This window comes from Mastigoproctus giganteus, chromosome 12, assembly GCF_048544385.1.
Source record: "Mastigoproctus giganteus isolate SK-2022 chromosome 12, ASM4854438v1, whole genome shotgun sequence".
Taxonomy (NCBI): domain Eukaryota; kingdom Metazoa; phylum Arthropoda; class Arachnida; order Uropygi; family Thelyphonidae; genus Mastigoproctus; species Mastigoproctus giganteus.
The window spans coordinates 32708352-32727058 of NC_143586.1; the positions used below are offsets into that span (position 1 = coordinate 32708352).

The following is an 18707-nucleotide window of genomic DNA, read 5'->3' on the forward strand; positions in this document are numbered from 1 at the left end:
TTTGTGGAAGTTGATAGCCGAAATAAATTTAAGGCTGAGCTGGATATATATTTGGATCGAACATAGGGGTGAAACAGAAGCAATTTTTTTTTTTTTTTTTGCTGATGCTGCATAAGCTTGCTTTCTTGTATCATATGCCAATGCTAATAAAATGCATGATACTTTTCTTCCAGGAATTCCAACATAGATAAGTCCCTTTTTTTGGCCTCATTGATGACTGGTCTTCTTCCAAGGGGTTGTAATCTCTGTAAGTTGGTGATGACGTTGAACGACTGTCCTTTTTTGAAGATTTCATCCTCCTTCCACATTTCCATGTCATTAAATGACTGTCTTGTTTTAATTACAGGGAAATCGGCTCTTGAGAGTCTAATCCAGCTGAGGGTGCTGATTTTAAGAGGAGCCGTGTTTAAAAATTCCTCATCCTTCATCATTATTACATTATTTGGCTTGAAAACTTTAGCACTTTAAACCATTTCAGCTACTTCTTCAGGAATCATGGTTTGACATTGTTTGTTTCTCTTCTCTATGATACCAAATTCCCATTGCACAGCATGTATGAGTGTCCCAAAACCAAGAATTTCAAGTCCACAGAATCAAAATAGTTCTTTGCAATAATATAAATCAGAACCATTAAAACCATTCGATTCTTATTTTGGCCAGTGTAGTTATCACACCATATTTGTAAGTTTTTTTGGCAGTGAGGTAGGACAGAAGCACTTTAAGGACACAAGATGCGACCTCGTTCCCACCATGACTAGTAATGCACTCATGCCACAAGCACATAAAACTTTGCCCTGTGTCACTAAGGTGCAGGCACAAGTTGTAATTTGATAGCTGCCTGCTATAAAACATACTTGAATGAGTTAAAGTAAGAGTAAAAATTACCTGTTGCATGTCCATGCTCAATGTACTTGAGGGCATTCGTGACATTAGCATTAGCATTAGCATTAGTAGAGGCATTTGATGCAAGAAAGCAAGCTTATGCAGCATCAGCCAAAAAAAAAAAAAAAAAAAAAAAAAAAAGTAACATAAATAAATGTTATCGTAGTTAGCATTAGCATTAGTAGAGGCATACGATGCAAGAAAGCAAGCTTATGCAGCATCAGCCAAAAAAAAAAAAAAAAACCACTTCCATTTCACCCCTCCGTTCGTTTGAAATACCTGTCCAGCTGAGCCTTAAATTTATTTAGGCTATCAACTTCTTGGGCCCAACTGTGAAATTTATTTTATTCTTTAGTTCAGAGCGAGGGCGATAAAATGACAACTTAGGGAACTCTCTTTTAAAAACTCTCTGGTAAAATCTGTGATCAATTTTACAATCAGGGTACAATAATTTGAACGCCTGATGCATCCTGTGTATGTTGAGATCAAAGCTCAGGTAATGTTTTGATGATTTATGCCGAGAATAATGGCTTTCTTCAGTAGGAATTGACATGATATGAACCTTGATATGCTGTTTATCCTCCTCAGTGTATTTTACTTTGTGGGCGTGAGTTAGGGTTTTCCCCCCCAGTGGTTTTTGAAAATATTGTCCCCCTTCTTCTTTTCTATCAAAGTATAAACACGTTTGTCTGGTAACCTTAACATGTCTTTGAACAATCTGCTGCATACTTGCATATGACCACTGTCAGAGGGTAAACTATAAGTAACAGAAACTTGCCTCTTACTTGAAGTGGGATCATCGTATTTTCCATGTCTCCTTCTCTGAATGTTGACAGTTAATCAGACCCATCATAAACGTACCTTGCATGTCAGATATCTGTTTCCAAAAATCGGCATGAAGTGTGCTTATTTTCTGTTGAGTGAAATCACGACACTTGTTTTTTTTTTTTGTTAGTTCTTGGCGCATCGACTTCTGTGGCCATAATTCACCTTCCAAAGTTTTTGAATTTTTTTACTGTGATCCAAGCCTGAGGCGGGATTCAAACCCATGACCTTTGGGTTGCCAGGCAGGCACTTTACCCACCTCACAACACTTGTAATGACACTTACATGTAGCTAGGAAAAGAAAATGTTTGGTTATGTTTATAAAGGTTTCATAAGTTTGATTATACCCACAACAACAACAATAAATTAAGAATCAATATTTAAACTTACCATTTTAAAAGGACAAGGTTTTGGAGGCATGCTGACTTGTAGAAACACCGAATTATAATACAAACAAATACTATCATTCGTTAGTCAGGAAATTCATCGGGAAACCTTATGGACGGCATGAGGGAATTACTACCTTCTCTGCGGCAACTGCCGTGCACTTGACACAGAGGTATCTAGCAGCAACATTTTCAACCGGTTCTGTATTACTTATGTACTAACTACTTTCTCTGTGCTACTGGCATTGGCATTTACTACCTTTCTCTTGTCAATGCCTCAATTGACACAAATTCTGTTATAGAATAGGAATTTTTCTTGATGTCATAAATTGTTGAAGTCTCCAAACTAAACTCTTTGGAGAGGATTTCCTAAATTTTTACCTTTTCTAATTACAATATCTAAGTCTAAGCAATATTTTAATTTCCCATCCATTGAACTATTTTTTTTTTTTTTTTTTACCTTCTAATGTTTTATTTTTAAAGCTTTGTTTTTGCTTTATTTATGATACATTTATCATTATAATCTTACTTTATTAGTACTGAAAATGCATAGATTTCTCAGATATTGATCAGCCTTTGCTCTCTTGTCTCATTAACATGTATATACAACCGTTTACATAATCTCTGCTTCTCTGTTCAGTGTTGATTAGTTAAATGGTGTGGAATGTTTATGGAGTTTTGAAACTGAAAGTGAAAGCTATTCCTGTAAGAAGGGGCAAGTTTTACTATTAGTATTAGTAATGACCATGGTGCAAGGAAGCCTAAAGATATGCTGCACCAGCCAAAAAAAAAAAAAAAAAAAGGAAAGAATAAAATAATATTAATAAAAAATTAAATAAAGTAAATAATTAATAAACAAAAAGGAAAAAGACAACCTATGTGTTTCCCTCCTCCCACAGGTAACTATCCAGCTGACCTTTGAATTTTCCCAAACTGTCAGCCTCTACCACCCACATAGGTAACTTATTCCAGTAATTTATAACTCGCTGGTTAAAATAAAACTTCCTGCAATCCAGTCTAAACATCTCCCCCCCCTTAACTTGAATTTATGGCCCCTAGTTCTAGAACCATTTATAACCATGAAAATTTCATCCTCATACATTTTACTTATGCCTCTCAGAGCCTTAAAGGCCTCGATCAAGTCTCCTCTAAGGTGCCTAGTTTCCAAGCGGTGCAACCCACATATTCAAAATCTTTTCTCATATGGAAGCCCTTTTGCCAATCTCACCAGGTGGGTTACCTGCATTTGGACCCTTTCAAGAAGCTCAATGTCTTTCTTTAGATGCAGTTTTCATACCTGAACACAGTATTCCAAGTGTGATCTAACGATAGCCTTATATAATGGGCTTATAACATCCTTATCTCTACTAGCAAATCTAGCAAATGTTCAATAAATCATCAATAGGACACCATGGGCCTTCCTTGCAACCTGTCTGCAATGCTCAGTGAGGTTGGAACAGTAACCCCAAAATAACTTGGGAGTCTGACCAATTGCAACTCCCAAGTTATTTTGGGGTTACTGTTCCCCAGGGGTAAGACCTTGCACTTTGCTGGATTAAAGCTTAGCTGCCACTTTTCCGACCATCCCAGAAGTCTATTTAGGTCACTCTGAAGAAGCTCTGCTTGGCAGTGATCATTAACTATTCTACCAATCTTTACATCATCTGCAAATTTAGATATCACACCCTTTATCCCTTCATTGATGTCATTTATGAAAATGAAAAACAACAGTGGTCCAAGACTGATACTTGGGGAACCCCACTTCTTACATTAACCCAATCTGAGGAATAACCATTTATCACAACCCTCTGCCTGGTGCCCTCAAGCCATGCTATCCATCTAAGGATTTTCCCTATGATTCCAGCCTGCTCCAACTTATACAGTAACCACTCATGTGGAACTGAGTCAAATGCTTTGCTGAAATCCAAATAAACAATGTCGAAATTATTCCCTAAATCGAGCTCACGAGTGACCTGTCAAAATGGCAAACCAGATTTGTTACACATGATTTTCCCTTTACAAAACCATGCTGTGTATCTGTATATAAAGAATTCCATTTCCATCTAAATGATCCTGAATCCCACCTTTGATCATTGCCTCCATGATTTTCCCTACTACTGAAATTAGACTAGCCGATCGGTAATTTCTCGATACACTCTTAAAACTGCCTTTATGTTCCAATTTACACCAATCCAATGTTCCAACCTTTATGTTCCAATTTACACTAATCTCTCCCGAGTCTAGTGATGCTCTCATAACTAGCTTTAATGGTTTAATGCACTCACTTGCCATCTTCTTTTTAAGATTATAGAGTATATGCCATCAACCACAGGAGCCTTACTTGCCTGAAGCCGTGAGTTTTCTCATTAAATAATCATTTGAAATTTCAACATTATTAATTACATTTTTTTCAACTTCACTTCCATAATATCTCATTGACACAAAGGGGTTTTTTTTTAATGTAAATATTGATGCAAAGTAACTGTTGAGTTCATCTGCAACTTCAGCTATGGTATCTAGTACTATCCCACGTCCATTACATAAGGGTCCAATCTGATTTGTCCTTCTGTTCTTTGCATTTATATATGTGAAGAATTCCTTAACTACACTCTTTTCACACATCTTTATTCCCACTCTTTGCTCTCTCCCAGACTCAGTAAAGATATTATAGTGAAAATTATACTTTGCTCAATAAAACGTCTTTCTCCTTCAGAAAATGATGAACATAATTCAACCATGAAAAACCAACATGGAACAGAACATCAGTGTTCCGCAAATTCTTTCCAAAATAAGAAATTGCCTGACTCCAATGAGATTTTAAAAGATGAACTTGAGTTGGAAATTAATGAAATACTTTTAACTATTTTGCTAAAAAAGTTCAAAGCCTAGAAAATATGGACTGAGATCGTCTTCGATTATCTCAGTACAATAGTACCAGAATAGAATCCAAAAGGGTGTTTTTTGCCACTACGCTAATCAAATACTGTATGTACCTGTTTGGTCCTTGAGGTTGTCACAGACATTCTCTCAGATATGCCAGACAAGCTGTACTTGCTACCTGGGAGTCTAAAACGCTGATGGAACTGATATTTGGGTGACACTCAAGTCAAGTGAACCCAATTTCAGCAAAGTCCGGACGATCTGTGACAGCTAAATCCTCTGCTTGCACCTTCACGATGGTAGGACTATTAGCAATCCTGGGTATAACTTCCATGCACAAGTACATGGTGGGTGACCACCCAGGTATGAACCAACGTAAGCAGGGGTCGAGGTGTGGCGCCCAAACCACATGGAGGTACGCCGCCCCTCTATGTTACCAGGCAGTACTAGGTGGTAGATGACTCTCATCAACCGGTGAAATACCACCACTTTGCTTATTGGAGGCTTGAAGTGGTGCAACCCATGTTTAGTCTCTAGAGCTAAGTTCCGGTCAACCTTTCCCTATCTCTTCCATCATGCAGTGTGACTGATGACTTTTGAGGTTATGATGAACGTCGTGGCGAGATCCAATATTCCTTACATTTCAAGGGTACAGCTCTAAAACGGTGTTCGCAGGCCGGCTGCTAGTTAGTACACCGGACCGAACCTATTGGTAACTCTCTAGGAGGCTTCCGGATCAGCTAGTGTATAATCTTGCTACCTCTACTCTGCCAGATAGTGACTGGAGGCAGTCTGAGTAGTGTGTATGTGGGGAGCATTGTCGAGGCCACGTTATGTCAAGGATCTGGGTATATTCTTACCACGTGTACACCATATCCAAAAATTTCATTACTTCATACAGCATGTCCCACCCACTTTTTCTTACTATTGAATACACCATGAATTGTCAAACTAATAGAGCAAGCTTTTCTGCGAAAAGATCTAAACCTCCCAAGCACTTCCTAATTCATTTCACAAATATACGTGGTCTCAATTCTAATCTCAACAATGTCCATTTCCACTTGCAGTCTGCCAAACCCCTTGTACTTTTTCTGACAGAATCTCAGTTATCGGTTGATTCAACTACTGCTCATCTCAGATGCCCAAATTATTCTCTGTATGATTCCTTTCACCTCAAAGATGGTGCTTGTGCATATGTCCGTTCTGATGTTCCCTGTCACAGACTTTGCAATTTGGAATCTCCTCTCTTTGATCTTCTCTGGCTTAAAATCTCTCTACCTCGTTGTGTCAAATTCATCTGTTGTCTCTACCGTTCTCCCAACTTCACTAATCACTTGGAGCTCTTTGACTTCCGCTCTTTGCAACTTGACTTTCTCCAGTCCAACTTTCCTAACAGTGAGGTAATTTTCCTTGGTGATTTTAATGTTCACAATTCCAGCTGGCTTCTGTTTTCTAGTCACACCGACCCAGCAGGTCGAGATGCTGAGGCTTTTGCAATTACTAATGACCTAGCACAGATTGTACATTTACCTACAAGAATACCAGACAATCCTAATCATACAGCCAATACGCTTGATCTTTTTCTCACAAACAACCCTTCTAAGTACACGGTCGAAGTGAGAGGTCCTTTAGACACTTCAGATCACAACTTGGTGATTGTCTCTTCTCCAATGGAACCTTTATCTCATGGCTATTCCCAACTTCGTGTTGTTTGGCATTACAAGAATGCAAAATGGGATGACCTGCGAGACTTTTCTTCTTTTCCTTGGTCGGATTACTGTTTCAAAACTTCTGATGTCAACGTTTGCTCAGATCGTGTCAGTGAAATTATTCTTGCAGGAATGGAATCCTTTATCCCACACTCCACTTTAAAATCTCGTCCTTTATCTAAACCTTGGTTTTCCAATAAATGTGCTAAGGCTGTTCAAGAGTAGAATGTTGCATATCGTAATTGGCTTGTTTCAAATTCTTCACTTTCATTTTCTGCCTACACCAAAGCTCGCAACAATTGTAAAGCAGTTATTAATCAGTCCAAACTAGAGTTTGAACAGGCTAAGAGTAGAAAACTTGCTTCTTGCCCTAATGGTAGCCGAGCATTCTGGTCTCTTGCCAAAGCTATTGGCCGCAACTTCTGCCGATCTCTGCTCCCACCTCTGTCCAAACCAGATGGTTCTGTTGTCACTTCACCCAAGGATAAAGCTGACCTTCTAGCATCCCATTTTTCTTCCAGCTCATGTATTAATGATCTTGGTAAAACACCTCCCACCATTCCCAACACGCTCCATTCAATGCCTCCAGTGGTCTTCTGTCAAAAGGATATCAGAAGGATTTTGATGAATGTTGATGCTAAGAAAGCTCTAGGTCCTGATGGTATTTCTCCAATTGTTCTCAAAACCTGTGCTCCTGAACTTACTCCTATTCTTTGCCGCCTTTTTTCACTTTCTTATTCCAAAGGTGTTTTTCCTCCTGCTTGGAAATTTGCTCATATCCAGACAGTTCCTAAAAAGGGTGACAAATCCCTCCCATCCAATTATTGTCCCATTGCAATTACTTCTACTCTTTCTAAAGTAATGGAGAAATCAATTAACCGCCAACTCTTAAACTACCTAGAAACCTTTCATCTGATCAACGATCGCCAGTATGGATTCCGTCATTGTCGATCCACTGGTAATATTCTGGCTTATGTTACCCATTTATGGACTAGTTCAATGGCAAAGTTCAGTGAAACACAAGTAGTTGCTCTTGACATCTCAAAGGCTTTTGATCGTGTTTGGCATAAAGGTCTTCTAAACAAGCTTCCATCTTATGGTTTGCCAACTGTTTTTAGTAATTGGTTATCCAGTTTTCTCTCTGATCACTCACTGAGGGTGATGGTAGATGGCTCTCTGTCTTCTAACTTCTCCACTAATGCCGGTATCCCCCAAGGTTCAGTTCTTTCCCCCACTCTTTTCCTCTTTTATTTTAATGACCTTCTTCCATTGACTGGAAATCCTATCCATAGTTTTGCCGATGATAGCACATTGCATTCTACTTTCCATTTTGAGAAACCTTGTCCTGCTCATCAGCTTCAGCTTCTCGAAAATCTGCTACCAATTCCTTAAATGCGGGGATCTTCAGGTAATTCTGCAGTGGGGCAAAGACAACTTAGTTGATTTCAAACCTTCTAAAACTCAGTCTTGTCTTATATCTCGGAAAAAGGATTCTTCTGTACCTATGCTTATCTTTAGGGACACTCCGATTTCTAGGCAAAATGATATATCTCTTTTGGGGATTACCCTGACTTCTAATCTCTCTTGGCACAAGCACATTACAAATATTGCTTCCTCTGCATCTAAAAAAGTTGGTTTTCTCTTTCGCTCTCGGCGTTACTTTTCTTCCAAACAGCTGCTCACTCTGTATAAATCGCAAATCCGCCCTGTCATAGAATATTGTTCCCAAATCTGGGGTGGTGCCCCTAAAACCTCTCTCAGGCTTCTTGATTCCATTCAGAAGAGGGCAGTTAGGTTAATTAATGATTCATCTCTAACAGTCTCTCCACTCGCTTTCTCATAGATGCACTGTTTCTGCTGCACGCCTCTTCTACAGATACTTCCATGGGCACTGTTCTTCTGAATTGGCTTCTATAATTCCCACTCTCTCTTTCAAAACAGTCCGAACACGTGCCGCCACCAGCCAACATCCATTTACTGTCCAACTTCAAACCCACAGAACCAACTTTTCATCTTCCTCATTTATTCATTCAACTGCCGTTTTCTGGAACAACCTTCCTTCATACGTATTTCCTGAAAATTACAATCTACAGAAGTTCAAGTCCAATGTCAACAAATATCTTCTATCGTCTTCTCAACCTCCAACCCAAGCACGGTACTAAGTACTATAGGTTCTAATACCTCTCATGTTTGGGGTTCACATAAAAAAAAAAAAAAAAAAAAAATTAGATCCATTTAAAAGATCATACTATTGATTGTTTATGTTTCTTCAGACCTCACTTTATTCGGACAGGTAGTGTGGATGCTTAAACATCACTAAACTTTGCAGTAACAATGTGTATTTTTTGTTTTTAGAATAACCGTATTTTAGTGATTTTTTTTCAAAATATTTATTATTGCAATAAAAGTTTATTTAAAACATGAATTCAAGTAATTACAGTACTTGTTTTTTCATTACTTTATTGCACCTAATTGTCATCAAAATTTATTGAGAAAAACGTTTGTTTTTGGAATACCGGTATCCCGGTTTCATAAATTAAAAATACCGAAATACCGGTATTAAGATTTTGACCAGTATTGTAAACCCTAATAGGTACCCATCCAACTGATCTCTGAATCTCTCCAAGCTGTCAGCCTTGACCACCATGGAAGCATCTTATTACATTAATCAACTACTTCGGATTCCAGTACAATTTTTCTTTTTGCAGGCAAAAGAAAACATCAATACAATCTAAACTATTTCCCTGATAATTTAAATTTATGGCCTTTAGTTCTAGAATCCTAACAGTGAAAGTTTCACCTTCATCCATTTTACTCTCTTCCCTCAGCGCCCAGTACAACTAAATCAGGTCTCCTCTAAGTGCCTAGTTGCCAAATTCTGCAACCTGTATATCGAAATCTTTCCTCACATGAATGTTACTTTGCCAATTTCCCTAAGCACAATGCCCATCTTTGGAACCTTTCAAGAAGCTTGATGTCTTTCTTTAGGTGCAATCTCCATACTTGAACGTAGTATTTCAAGTGCAGTCTAATAACTGCTTTATACAGTGGGACTATGATATCCCCATATCTACAAGAAAATGTATGATAAATCATAACATGATGCCAAGGGACTTCCTTGCCACCTACATAGTTCAGAGAACATCGTGTCCAACCATATCTTAACTCCCAAATCCCTTTCTTCCTCTACTATTTTTAATTCAACTCCACCAAGCAGATAAGTTATTTTGGGATTGCTATAACTCAAGTGTAAAACCTTGCAATTTTACAATAACAACTTGCAATACTGTTAATTTTCAGATCACGCAAAGCCACCAAAAATAGTGTAAATCTAGAGAGAGAGCTCTCCCAAATCCAGTCTTATTAGAATGTCAAATTTAGTTTCCGATAGCTTTACACTTTCCTTGTATTATTAACATTAGATCTCTTTGAGGCCATTTTAAAAAGTTAAAATCACCTACACAGTAAATTAGAATCAATCACTCGGGCATAAAATGCACATTGCCACTACATAAACCAGAACTGATTGTAAATCAAAACTAAAGTCCTCTTTCTGAGACTACATACATGAGAAGGCATAAATTCAAGTTGAGGAAGGATGGTTGCAGGATAGATGTGCAGAAGTTTGCCTTCAGTCAGTGGGTGGTTGATTGCTGGAACAAACTTCCATCTGTTGCTGTGGAAGTGGGTGGTTTGAATAAATTCAAGGAAGAACTAGATAAATTCTTAGAGGGTATGGATGGGTGAAGTGTGTAGGTTTTCTTCTTTTCGTTTTGGCTGATGCTTTATAAGCTTGCTTTCTTGCATTATTTGCCACTACTAATACTAAACTGAAAACAGCATTTCTGAGTGGTATAGAGTTTCAATTTTATTGAAGTTTATTTTTTCTACTTTTTGCAATCTAAAATATAAAAAAATTTTATCTATCTAAATCTAAATATATATCTAAATCTTTCTGGAAGAATTTAATAAATATCTGACAAAGATTTACCTAAGATCCTCTTCTTCTTCTTCAGATAACTCAGATTTTAACTGATATTTTCTTTGTGCACTGTGCTTTATTTTAACTTTTTTCTTTTTTTGACTTATTGTATCCAATGCTTCCTTATTTTTAACTAGTTCTTTTTTTTCTTTTTCATGGTCTTCTTCTACTTTTTGCAATCTAAAAATATAAAAAAAATTTTCACTCTTAAATAAATGAGCAAAGTAAGGTCTACTCATATATATTTTACAAAATAATAATAAAAGATATTTATTCATTTTTAAGTTTGCATCCATAGAAAAAAATAATTATGCATACATACCTGCCAATTTTTTGGAAACTGAAATTCAGAAAATGTTTTATACAGATCTATCTTGCAAAGAATGCATTAGTACATTTTATCCAAATTAATAATAAAGAATTAATATGTATTATACATTGCTTGACAAAATTAACAGAACAAGTTCTTCATGAATGTTTTGCTGTGAACTGTGTTGCCAAAGGCAAATATTTGATATAATAGGCATCCTGGCATGCAAATTCTGAGTATCCAATAGAAATTGATCTACCACCTTACAGAGTCACACATTATGCAAATTATTCATGCCTATAAAAACACAGATTGTGCCACATCACTTCATTCCTGTTTTTTGGCTTGCTCGGTAAGATAGCCACATCACTGGTACTCCGGATGGAAAGTCATCGTTGTTTAGATAAATCTTTGAGATGGTGAGCCATTGGATGATCTGAAGCCAGGCAGTCAGGGGCAGAGTTGGCACATTGGCGTAATGTGTCATGCAGTGTCGTCTCAGCACTATGGAAGCTGTTTCGGGAGACAAGAACCATTACAAGAGCTGGTCAAGGTTGCCCAAGGGCTATGTCAACCAGAACAGATTGCTATCTGGCTATAACAGCAAGATGAAACCCTACGATGTCCTGTCATTAACTGTCTCTTGAGGTTGCTGTGACAATAGGTGAAAACATTTCCAACCAGACTGTGTTAAGAAGGCTCAATTCAAATGGACTCTAAGCAAGGAAGCCAGTGGCTTGTATCTCATTATATTTTAGCATTAAATCAGCTCACACACCAACCGTAAGAATAAGTATTTACTGTAACTAAAATATTTACATAATAAAATAAAATAACTATTTACAAAAACTACTATTATATTAAATTAAATTATATACATGTAAAAACATTAAAACTGTGATAAAATCCTTAAGATAAAATACACTAAAATAAACCGGATTAAAAGCGATAAAAACAATAAAAGTCTCTGGAGCTTTCGGAAGCATTGGCTTCCTTCCTCAGCAGTAACAAAACTTCCTGCAGCACGTCCATATATAACAGGCTCACGGTACCTATACACGTGGTGCAGTCAGCGCATGGTCTGAACTGGAAGCGGAAATAGCTCGGGAACGTATTAAGCAGAACCGTTCATCCGTACTTCGGATGATAGTTTCAAACAGAGGATGCATACGCATACCTCTGTCCCTATTCATAATATTGTGGTCGGATGAACAGATTCGTAGGCTCTCGAGCCATTTACGGTTCCAGAACCCATGCGCTCGATCCACGATAACCGCATCCTCTGGGGAAATTTGATGCTGCTTCTCCCAAAAATGTTCGGCCACAGCAGACTTATTGTAATCAGCGGTTTCTATAGCGTTTGCATGCTCCCCCAGACGATCCTTGAGCCGTCGTTTTGTCTCGCCCACATAACATTCCCCACAATCCGGGCATTTTATCCTGTATACTACTCCACTACTCAGGTCCTTTGCTATTGGGTCTTTTACCTGAGACAACACTGTGTGCAACCTCCGCCCGGGAAGCTGCACACAGAGTGTTTTATAACCCCACAAAACTCTAGCGAGATGCTCAGTAACGCCCGGATAGTAAGGAATGTATGCGGTAGCCACAGGAACAAACGGTTCCTGACGGTTAGACTCTATTCCTCTACTAAATCTGTCTATGATCCTCTGGGGGTATCCGCATTTTCTAAGGTCTGCTGTGACTCGTCTAATTTCACATTCTTTGTCCTCAGAGGTGGTGCAGTGTAACCCTGCTCTATCTAGTAGAGCTTTCACTACACTATTCTTATGCTGCCCAGCTTGTGCTGAACTATAATGGGTGTACTGGCCTCTGCACATAGGTTTTTTAAACACAGAAGTTTTGAGTCTAGGGCCTACCCTAGAGACCAGTACATCCAAGAAAGGAAGGGTACCTCCTGTTTCCACCTCTGAGGTAAATTGTATAAATTGGGAGAAGCTATTAAGCCAATGGAGTGCATCATCCTCTCTCCCCTTCTGGACCACGGTAAAGGTATCATCAACATACCTTTTCCATTTCTTTATGGGAAACTGACATCCACTAAAAACCCTGTCCTCTAACTCCTCCATGGCCAGATTGGCCACGATGGCGCTAATAGGAGATCCCATGGCTGTACCGTGAACCTGTTTGTACATAACGCCTTGGTACACCATAGTGGTGCTGGCCAGACAAAGTTCTACACCCGAACAAATATCCTCTACATTTAAAAGCGATCTATTACTCAAAGAGACATCATTACTCAAAGATTTTCTAACACAATATATTCCATGTTTAATTGGAATGCATGTGAATAATGACACCACATCAAAAGAAATCATGCTCTCGTTTTCATTTATAATCAAATCTTTCACAAAATTCACAAATTCTTTACTGTCTTTTATGACATAGTTGGACTGGCCCACTATAGGCGAAATCAATTTAGCCAAATACCCTGACAAATATATATGGTCGTGCTGCAGGAAGTTTTGTTACTGCTGAGGAAGGAAGCCGATGCTTCCGAAAGCTCCAGAGACTTTTGTTTTTATCGCTTTTAATCCGGTTTATTTTAGTGTATTTTATCTTAAGGATTTTATCACAGTTTTAATGTTTTTACATGTATATAATTTAATTTAATATAATAGTAGTTTTTGTAAATAGTTATTTTATTTTATTATGTAAATATTTTAGTTACAGTAAATACTTATTCTTACGGTTGGTGTGTGAGCTGATTTAATGCTAAAATATGAATTTTCCCAACCTCAGAGGCCTTTTTCAGGATATTGTATCTCATTAACCCCAAACCAACACAGAGCTTATCAAAACTGGTGCCATGAACGTGGCACCAGTTTTGGTGACAAAGGGAGTATATTTTTGTTCTCTGATAAGTTCTGTTTTAGCCTACAAACAGATTCTAGACGTTATTTCATCTGGAAACAACAAGAAATGTGGTACTAGCCCTCCAACAGCAGAGAAAGGGACACTGGCCATCTGCTTAACATTCTAAAAGTAGCACGGCTATAATTTTTTTCTTTTTTAATAGTAATCCTACAAAATATATCATGATGTATAGGTTGAAAGTTAAGAAGACAGAAAATAATTGCTGAGAATGGACCTGAATTTCAGTAAATAAATCTGTCTTTAAAAACAATTACAAATAATTAAATATCTTGAATATATTCATATATTTACCTCTGCTCTTTCTGGAGTTCTGATAATGCTTCAGCATTAACTGATGTAAAACTAGCATTTGTAAGCCACTCTAAAGATGAAGATGTTTCTGTAAATAAAAAATATGATATTTGAATATTAGTTTCACTTTTTTAAACACTAGTTATGTGTAAATTTCTCTGGCTATAGTAGCCATAAAAAGCATAAATGGAAATTTATTTATTCATTTATAAGAAAATGCTATATAATAAGTATAAAGAATTATGAAATTGTTAATTTTGATGACATATTACTCATATATATATATATATATATATATATATATACATACAGTAAATATATATATATATAATATTGATAAAAATAATAGGATATAATCACATTACTGAATGACTAAGCAAGCAAGAAAAAGTATTAAATTATTAAACTGGGTTATAAATCCAGGGCACTACTAGTTATAGTAGAGATACCCAGCAACCATAATGAAATATAGACAAATGTTTATTTTCAGTGTATTGGGTAGGGATGCTGACCTGTCAATTGTAATTACCATGGAAAAAATTGAGAATGCCTGCAAGGTAAAAGAGATAACCTGAAATTAAATTAGATTAACATGAAAATAATAATGATAATAACGATGGTACCTAAAACAATGGGTCCTACGGCTCTTTAACTACTTCTTCATAGGGTCGGCAGCCAAAACTGTAGGAGCCACCACAATAAGCAGGGTCTCTGTTTCTATTATGATGTATACGTGTGAAACGTATACATCATAGCCGACCCGACAGAGACCTAAAGGAAGGAATAAAATTCAAACATAAATAAAAATAAGTATATAAATATAAAATAGAGTTAAAAAACTAAAATAATGCAATTAAATCTTGTTAAAGAAAAATAAATGAAAGTTTGAATTCAAAAAGACAAAATACAGTATAAAATTTAAACAAAGTACCTGTAGATTATGGAATAAAGTCAGGTTAATGCCAACTTACTGTGTGCTTGGACTGGAATCGGTGAATTAGCTGAGTGTGGTGATTACAGAGCAACACTGAGACCCAAAGATGAAAGCCGATAGTTCTCTGTACAGTATATTTCTATCAGTTGAAGTAACCCAAGTGAGGGGGGAGAGATTTCACAACTTTCCCCCCTAAATCGGATAACTTCAACTGATATAAATATACTGTACAGAGAACTATCGGCTTTCATCTTTGGGTCTCAGTGTTGCTCTGTAATCACCGCACTCAGCTAATTTCACCGATTCCAGTCCATGCACACAGTAAGTTGGCATTAACCTGACTTTATTCCATAATCTACAGGTACTTTGTTTAAATTTTATACTGTATTTTGTCTTTTTGAATTCAAACTTTCATTTATTTTTCTTTAACAAGATTTAATTGGCATTATTTTGGCTTTTTACTCTATTTTATATTTATACACTTATTTTTATTTATGTTTGAATTTTATTCCTTCCTTCCTTTAGGTCTCTGTTGGGTCAGCTTTGATGTATATGTTTTGCATATATACATCATAACAGAAACAGAGACCTGCTTATTGCAGTGGCTCCTACAGTTTTGGCTGCCGACCCAATGAAGAAGTAGTTAAAGCCCTAGGACGACCCACTACTTTAGGTACCATCATTATTATTTTTATGTTAATCTAATTTGATTTCAGGTTATCTCTTTTACCTTGCAGGCATTCTCAATTTTTTCCATGGTAATTACAATTGACAGGTCAACACCCCTACCCAATACACTGAAAATAAACATTTGTCTACATATATATATATATATATATATATTATTATTAATAGTACTACAAATATAAGGCAAGAAAGCTAGCAGAGGGTAGTGTGTGACTACTACTACACACACACACACACACACACACACACACTGAGAATTCAAAGGCACAAAAACAGGATGGCCCATATATCTACCTATAAATTGGAGAAGGTTCTTCCTTGACAAAATCACATTGTGGCTCGTATTTCATGTAATCATATTTCAGCTAATAGTAATAATCCTTTGATTTTACATGGTTTTTGTGAAGGAAATTGGCAGGTTTTTGACTATAATTCAGTCAAATCTTGCCAAATTTCCTTCACAAAAAAATCACGTAAATTCACAGGATAATTACTATTAGCTGTGAGAGTCTAGCAGGTGTGAGATTGACCTGCCAGTTCTTTGTTTTACAGTTGCTGTGGCCAGCATCTCTCTACATTGATTGGGGCACATTCTAGATTAGTACTAGTATTGGACACGATGCAAGGAAACAAAATAAGCATATACAGCATCAGCCAAAAAAGAAGAAAAAATTCAGCTAATTCAATCTATAACTTCCACAACATTAGATAATGGAAGTTTATTCCAACAATTGATTACTCTTTGGCTGAGTGAATTTCCACACATCTATTCTGCAATGCTCCTTTTTCAATTTAAATTTTGGGAAGTAATGTTGTCATCGGCATTTACTTCTGAACTCTTTTATGGTCATATACATAGACACTAGATATCTCCATAGTGACTTAATGCTAATGCTAATGCTATGGAGATATCTAGTGTCTGGAGACTGTAATTTACAGAACCACAAGTCTTGGTGAGAATATCCTTTTATGCCCCTAATTCACACAGTCATGTTGATGTGAATAACAGCACAACACAATACCATATGCAACTTTGTCAATTATTAGTCTAGAGTTCTTGAATAACCTCTTCCATGTGGACAATGGTCTGCTTATTATGAGCCATCACTGGTCTTACACAGATCCTCTTGACTGCTGGCTCTTCTTCAAACACTGGAGTGCTCTTGGAGAACATCATGGTATACAGCTGAATCCCCCACACTGCCATAAGAAACACACATGCCTCACTGATAATCTTTAGTGTTGGTACATTAACTACAATGAAGCTGTAAACTCCTCACTGAAGCCATAAAAAAACACTTTTTATTAATAGTGTTGACACAGACACATCGACTCTTCTCCATGAACTTCTCTTATCATTCATTACATAGGTCTTGTTGGTTATAATACTGTAATGGCAAGACTAATGACACTTGCTTCAAATGTGAATATGAAAAACAGAATAATTACTGTTATAATGTCACAACATTTATGCCCAGTGTTGTGACATCAAAGGAGAAAATCTGCAAAAACAAAAACTTTGTAAATAATATTGGGAACAGGAATTGAATATAAAGAATAAAAATTACGTAAATAAAATTACCTGGGTCAGTAAATGAAACCTTATTCCTATTAGCATATGCAGGGAACACAGTTTGCAGCTGGCATTCCGATATGTCTGCTGTAGCTGAATCATTTATAAATATTACATCTTCGACAGCTGAACGATTCGACATTTTAGCAAAAGTTCAGAAGCCCCTACATATGTGTTACATTGATTTCACATATAATGTACTTATATCGCACTGTTGTGATTTTCAGTATCTAAATACTGTTGGTTGTTCCACATTAGTATATATAAAATAAGCTTTTGTTGATATAGCTAAAAAATGTTAATGCACAATTATTTTTTCATCTCTATAAGACAACAAAATATTAACAAAAATGTATATTCAAGGTAAGCAAAACTTTTTCCCTACATTGCTGAAAACTACAAAAGCGACTCCTATTATAAAAAGCCATAACGCAACGAAAAACACAACGCTATCACCAACGAAACAGCATAATGAGAAAGAAGAGAAAATAATAATAAAAAAAAAAAGTTTTAAAGAGCGGCTTGAGGATAAAATTTCAAAAAAATAATCTGGTCTTAAAAATAAATTAGATATCCCACTACTGACAGGACAAAAACCCACTACGCTTAATTAAAGAATTTGTAGAAAAGCGATAAACGTACGCTAGGAGCATAACAAGAGCACTTCGTAATTGAATTGCTTTGGGTTTCGATTTTCTGTTTTTATCATTCGGTGTAAGTTGGTAGCGGCCGACCGGGTGGGTAAAGTGCCTGCCTGGCAACCCAAAGTTCGCGGGTTCGAATCCCGCCTCGGGCTTGACTATTACGATGGTGCCGTACTCTCCGGTTGGACCTCACGGCCACGATACACGAAGGAAGCAGGAAAAAACTGGTTCCTTCGGTGTATTGCTCACATCATACGATTAAAAAAAAAAGAAGTCAGGAGCTCGGTAATTTAAAATTCAGTTCACATTTGTGGCAATTCACAATTCTCTCAGTAATAATTAGTTTACTGTAATAATTTAATTTTCGGCCTTACTCCAATATACGGTGCCCCCCCTTGTAATTGGCTGTCAGAACGGGGGAAGCAGTGATTGACAGGATGTGGCCCCGCATACTGACTGCATCCCCTCCGTTTTACGCGGACGTCACTGGAGCGCTAAATGCGAAATTCGTTGCGTATTCTTTCTTTTGAATGCTGGTTTCTACTGTATGGTGCTCAGCTGCTAATTGCCTCGTGGTCCTGTGTTTGTGTCGTAATCCGGTTCCACTGATGAAGTGAGTTTAGTTTGATTTGTATTTCTGTTATTTTCACGTATCATTAACCTAGTATTGTGTCCGTTGCGTTCTTTTAAAAAAAAATTCTATGCT

The 18707-nt window shown here is 37.0% G+C and overlaps 1 protein-coding gene across 1 annotated transcript in view; it reads right to left on the reverse strand.

The window, feature by feature from the left end:
* Nucleotides 1-17601, reverse strand: part of LOC150076861 (nuclear exosome regulator NRDE2) — a 117485-nt gene extending 99884 nt beyond the window's left edge. Inside the window, exons 1-3 of the mRNA XM_090385704.1 lie at nt 17367-17601; nt 14164-14251; nt 10674-10844 (exon numbers count right to left, since the gene is read on the reverse strand). Coding sequence (XP_090241830.1) covers nt 10674-10844; nt 14164-14251; nt 17367-17499 — 392 coding nt within the window. The 5' untranslated portion in view covers nt 17500-17601. The remainder of the gene's footprint in view (nt 1-10673; nt 10845-14163; nt 14252-17366) is intronic.
* Nucleotides 17602-18707: the final 1106 nt, after the last annotated feature.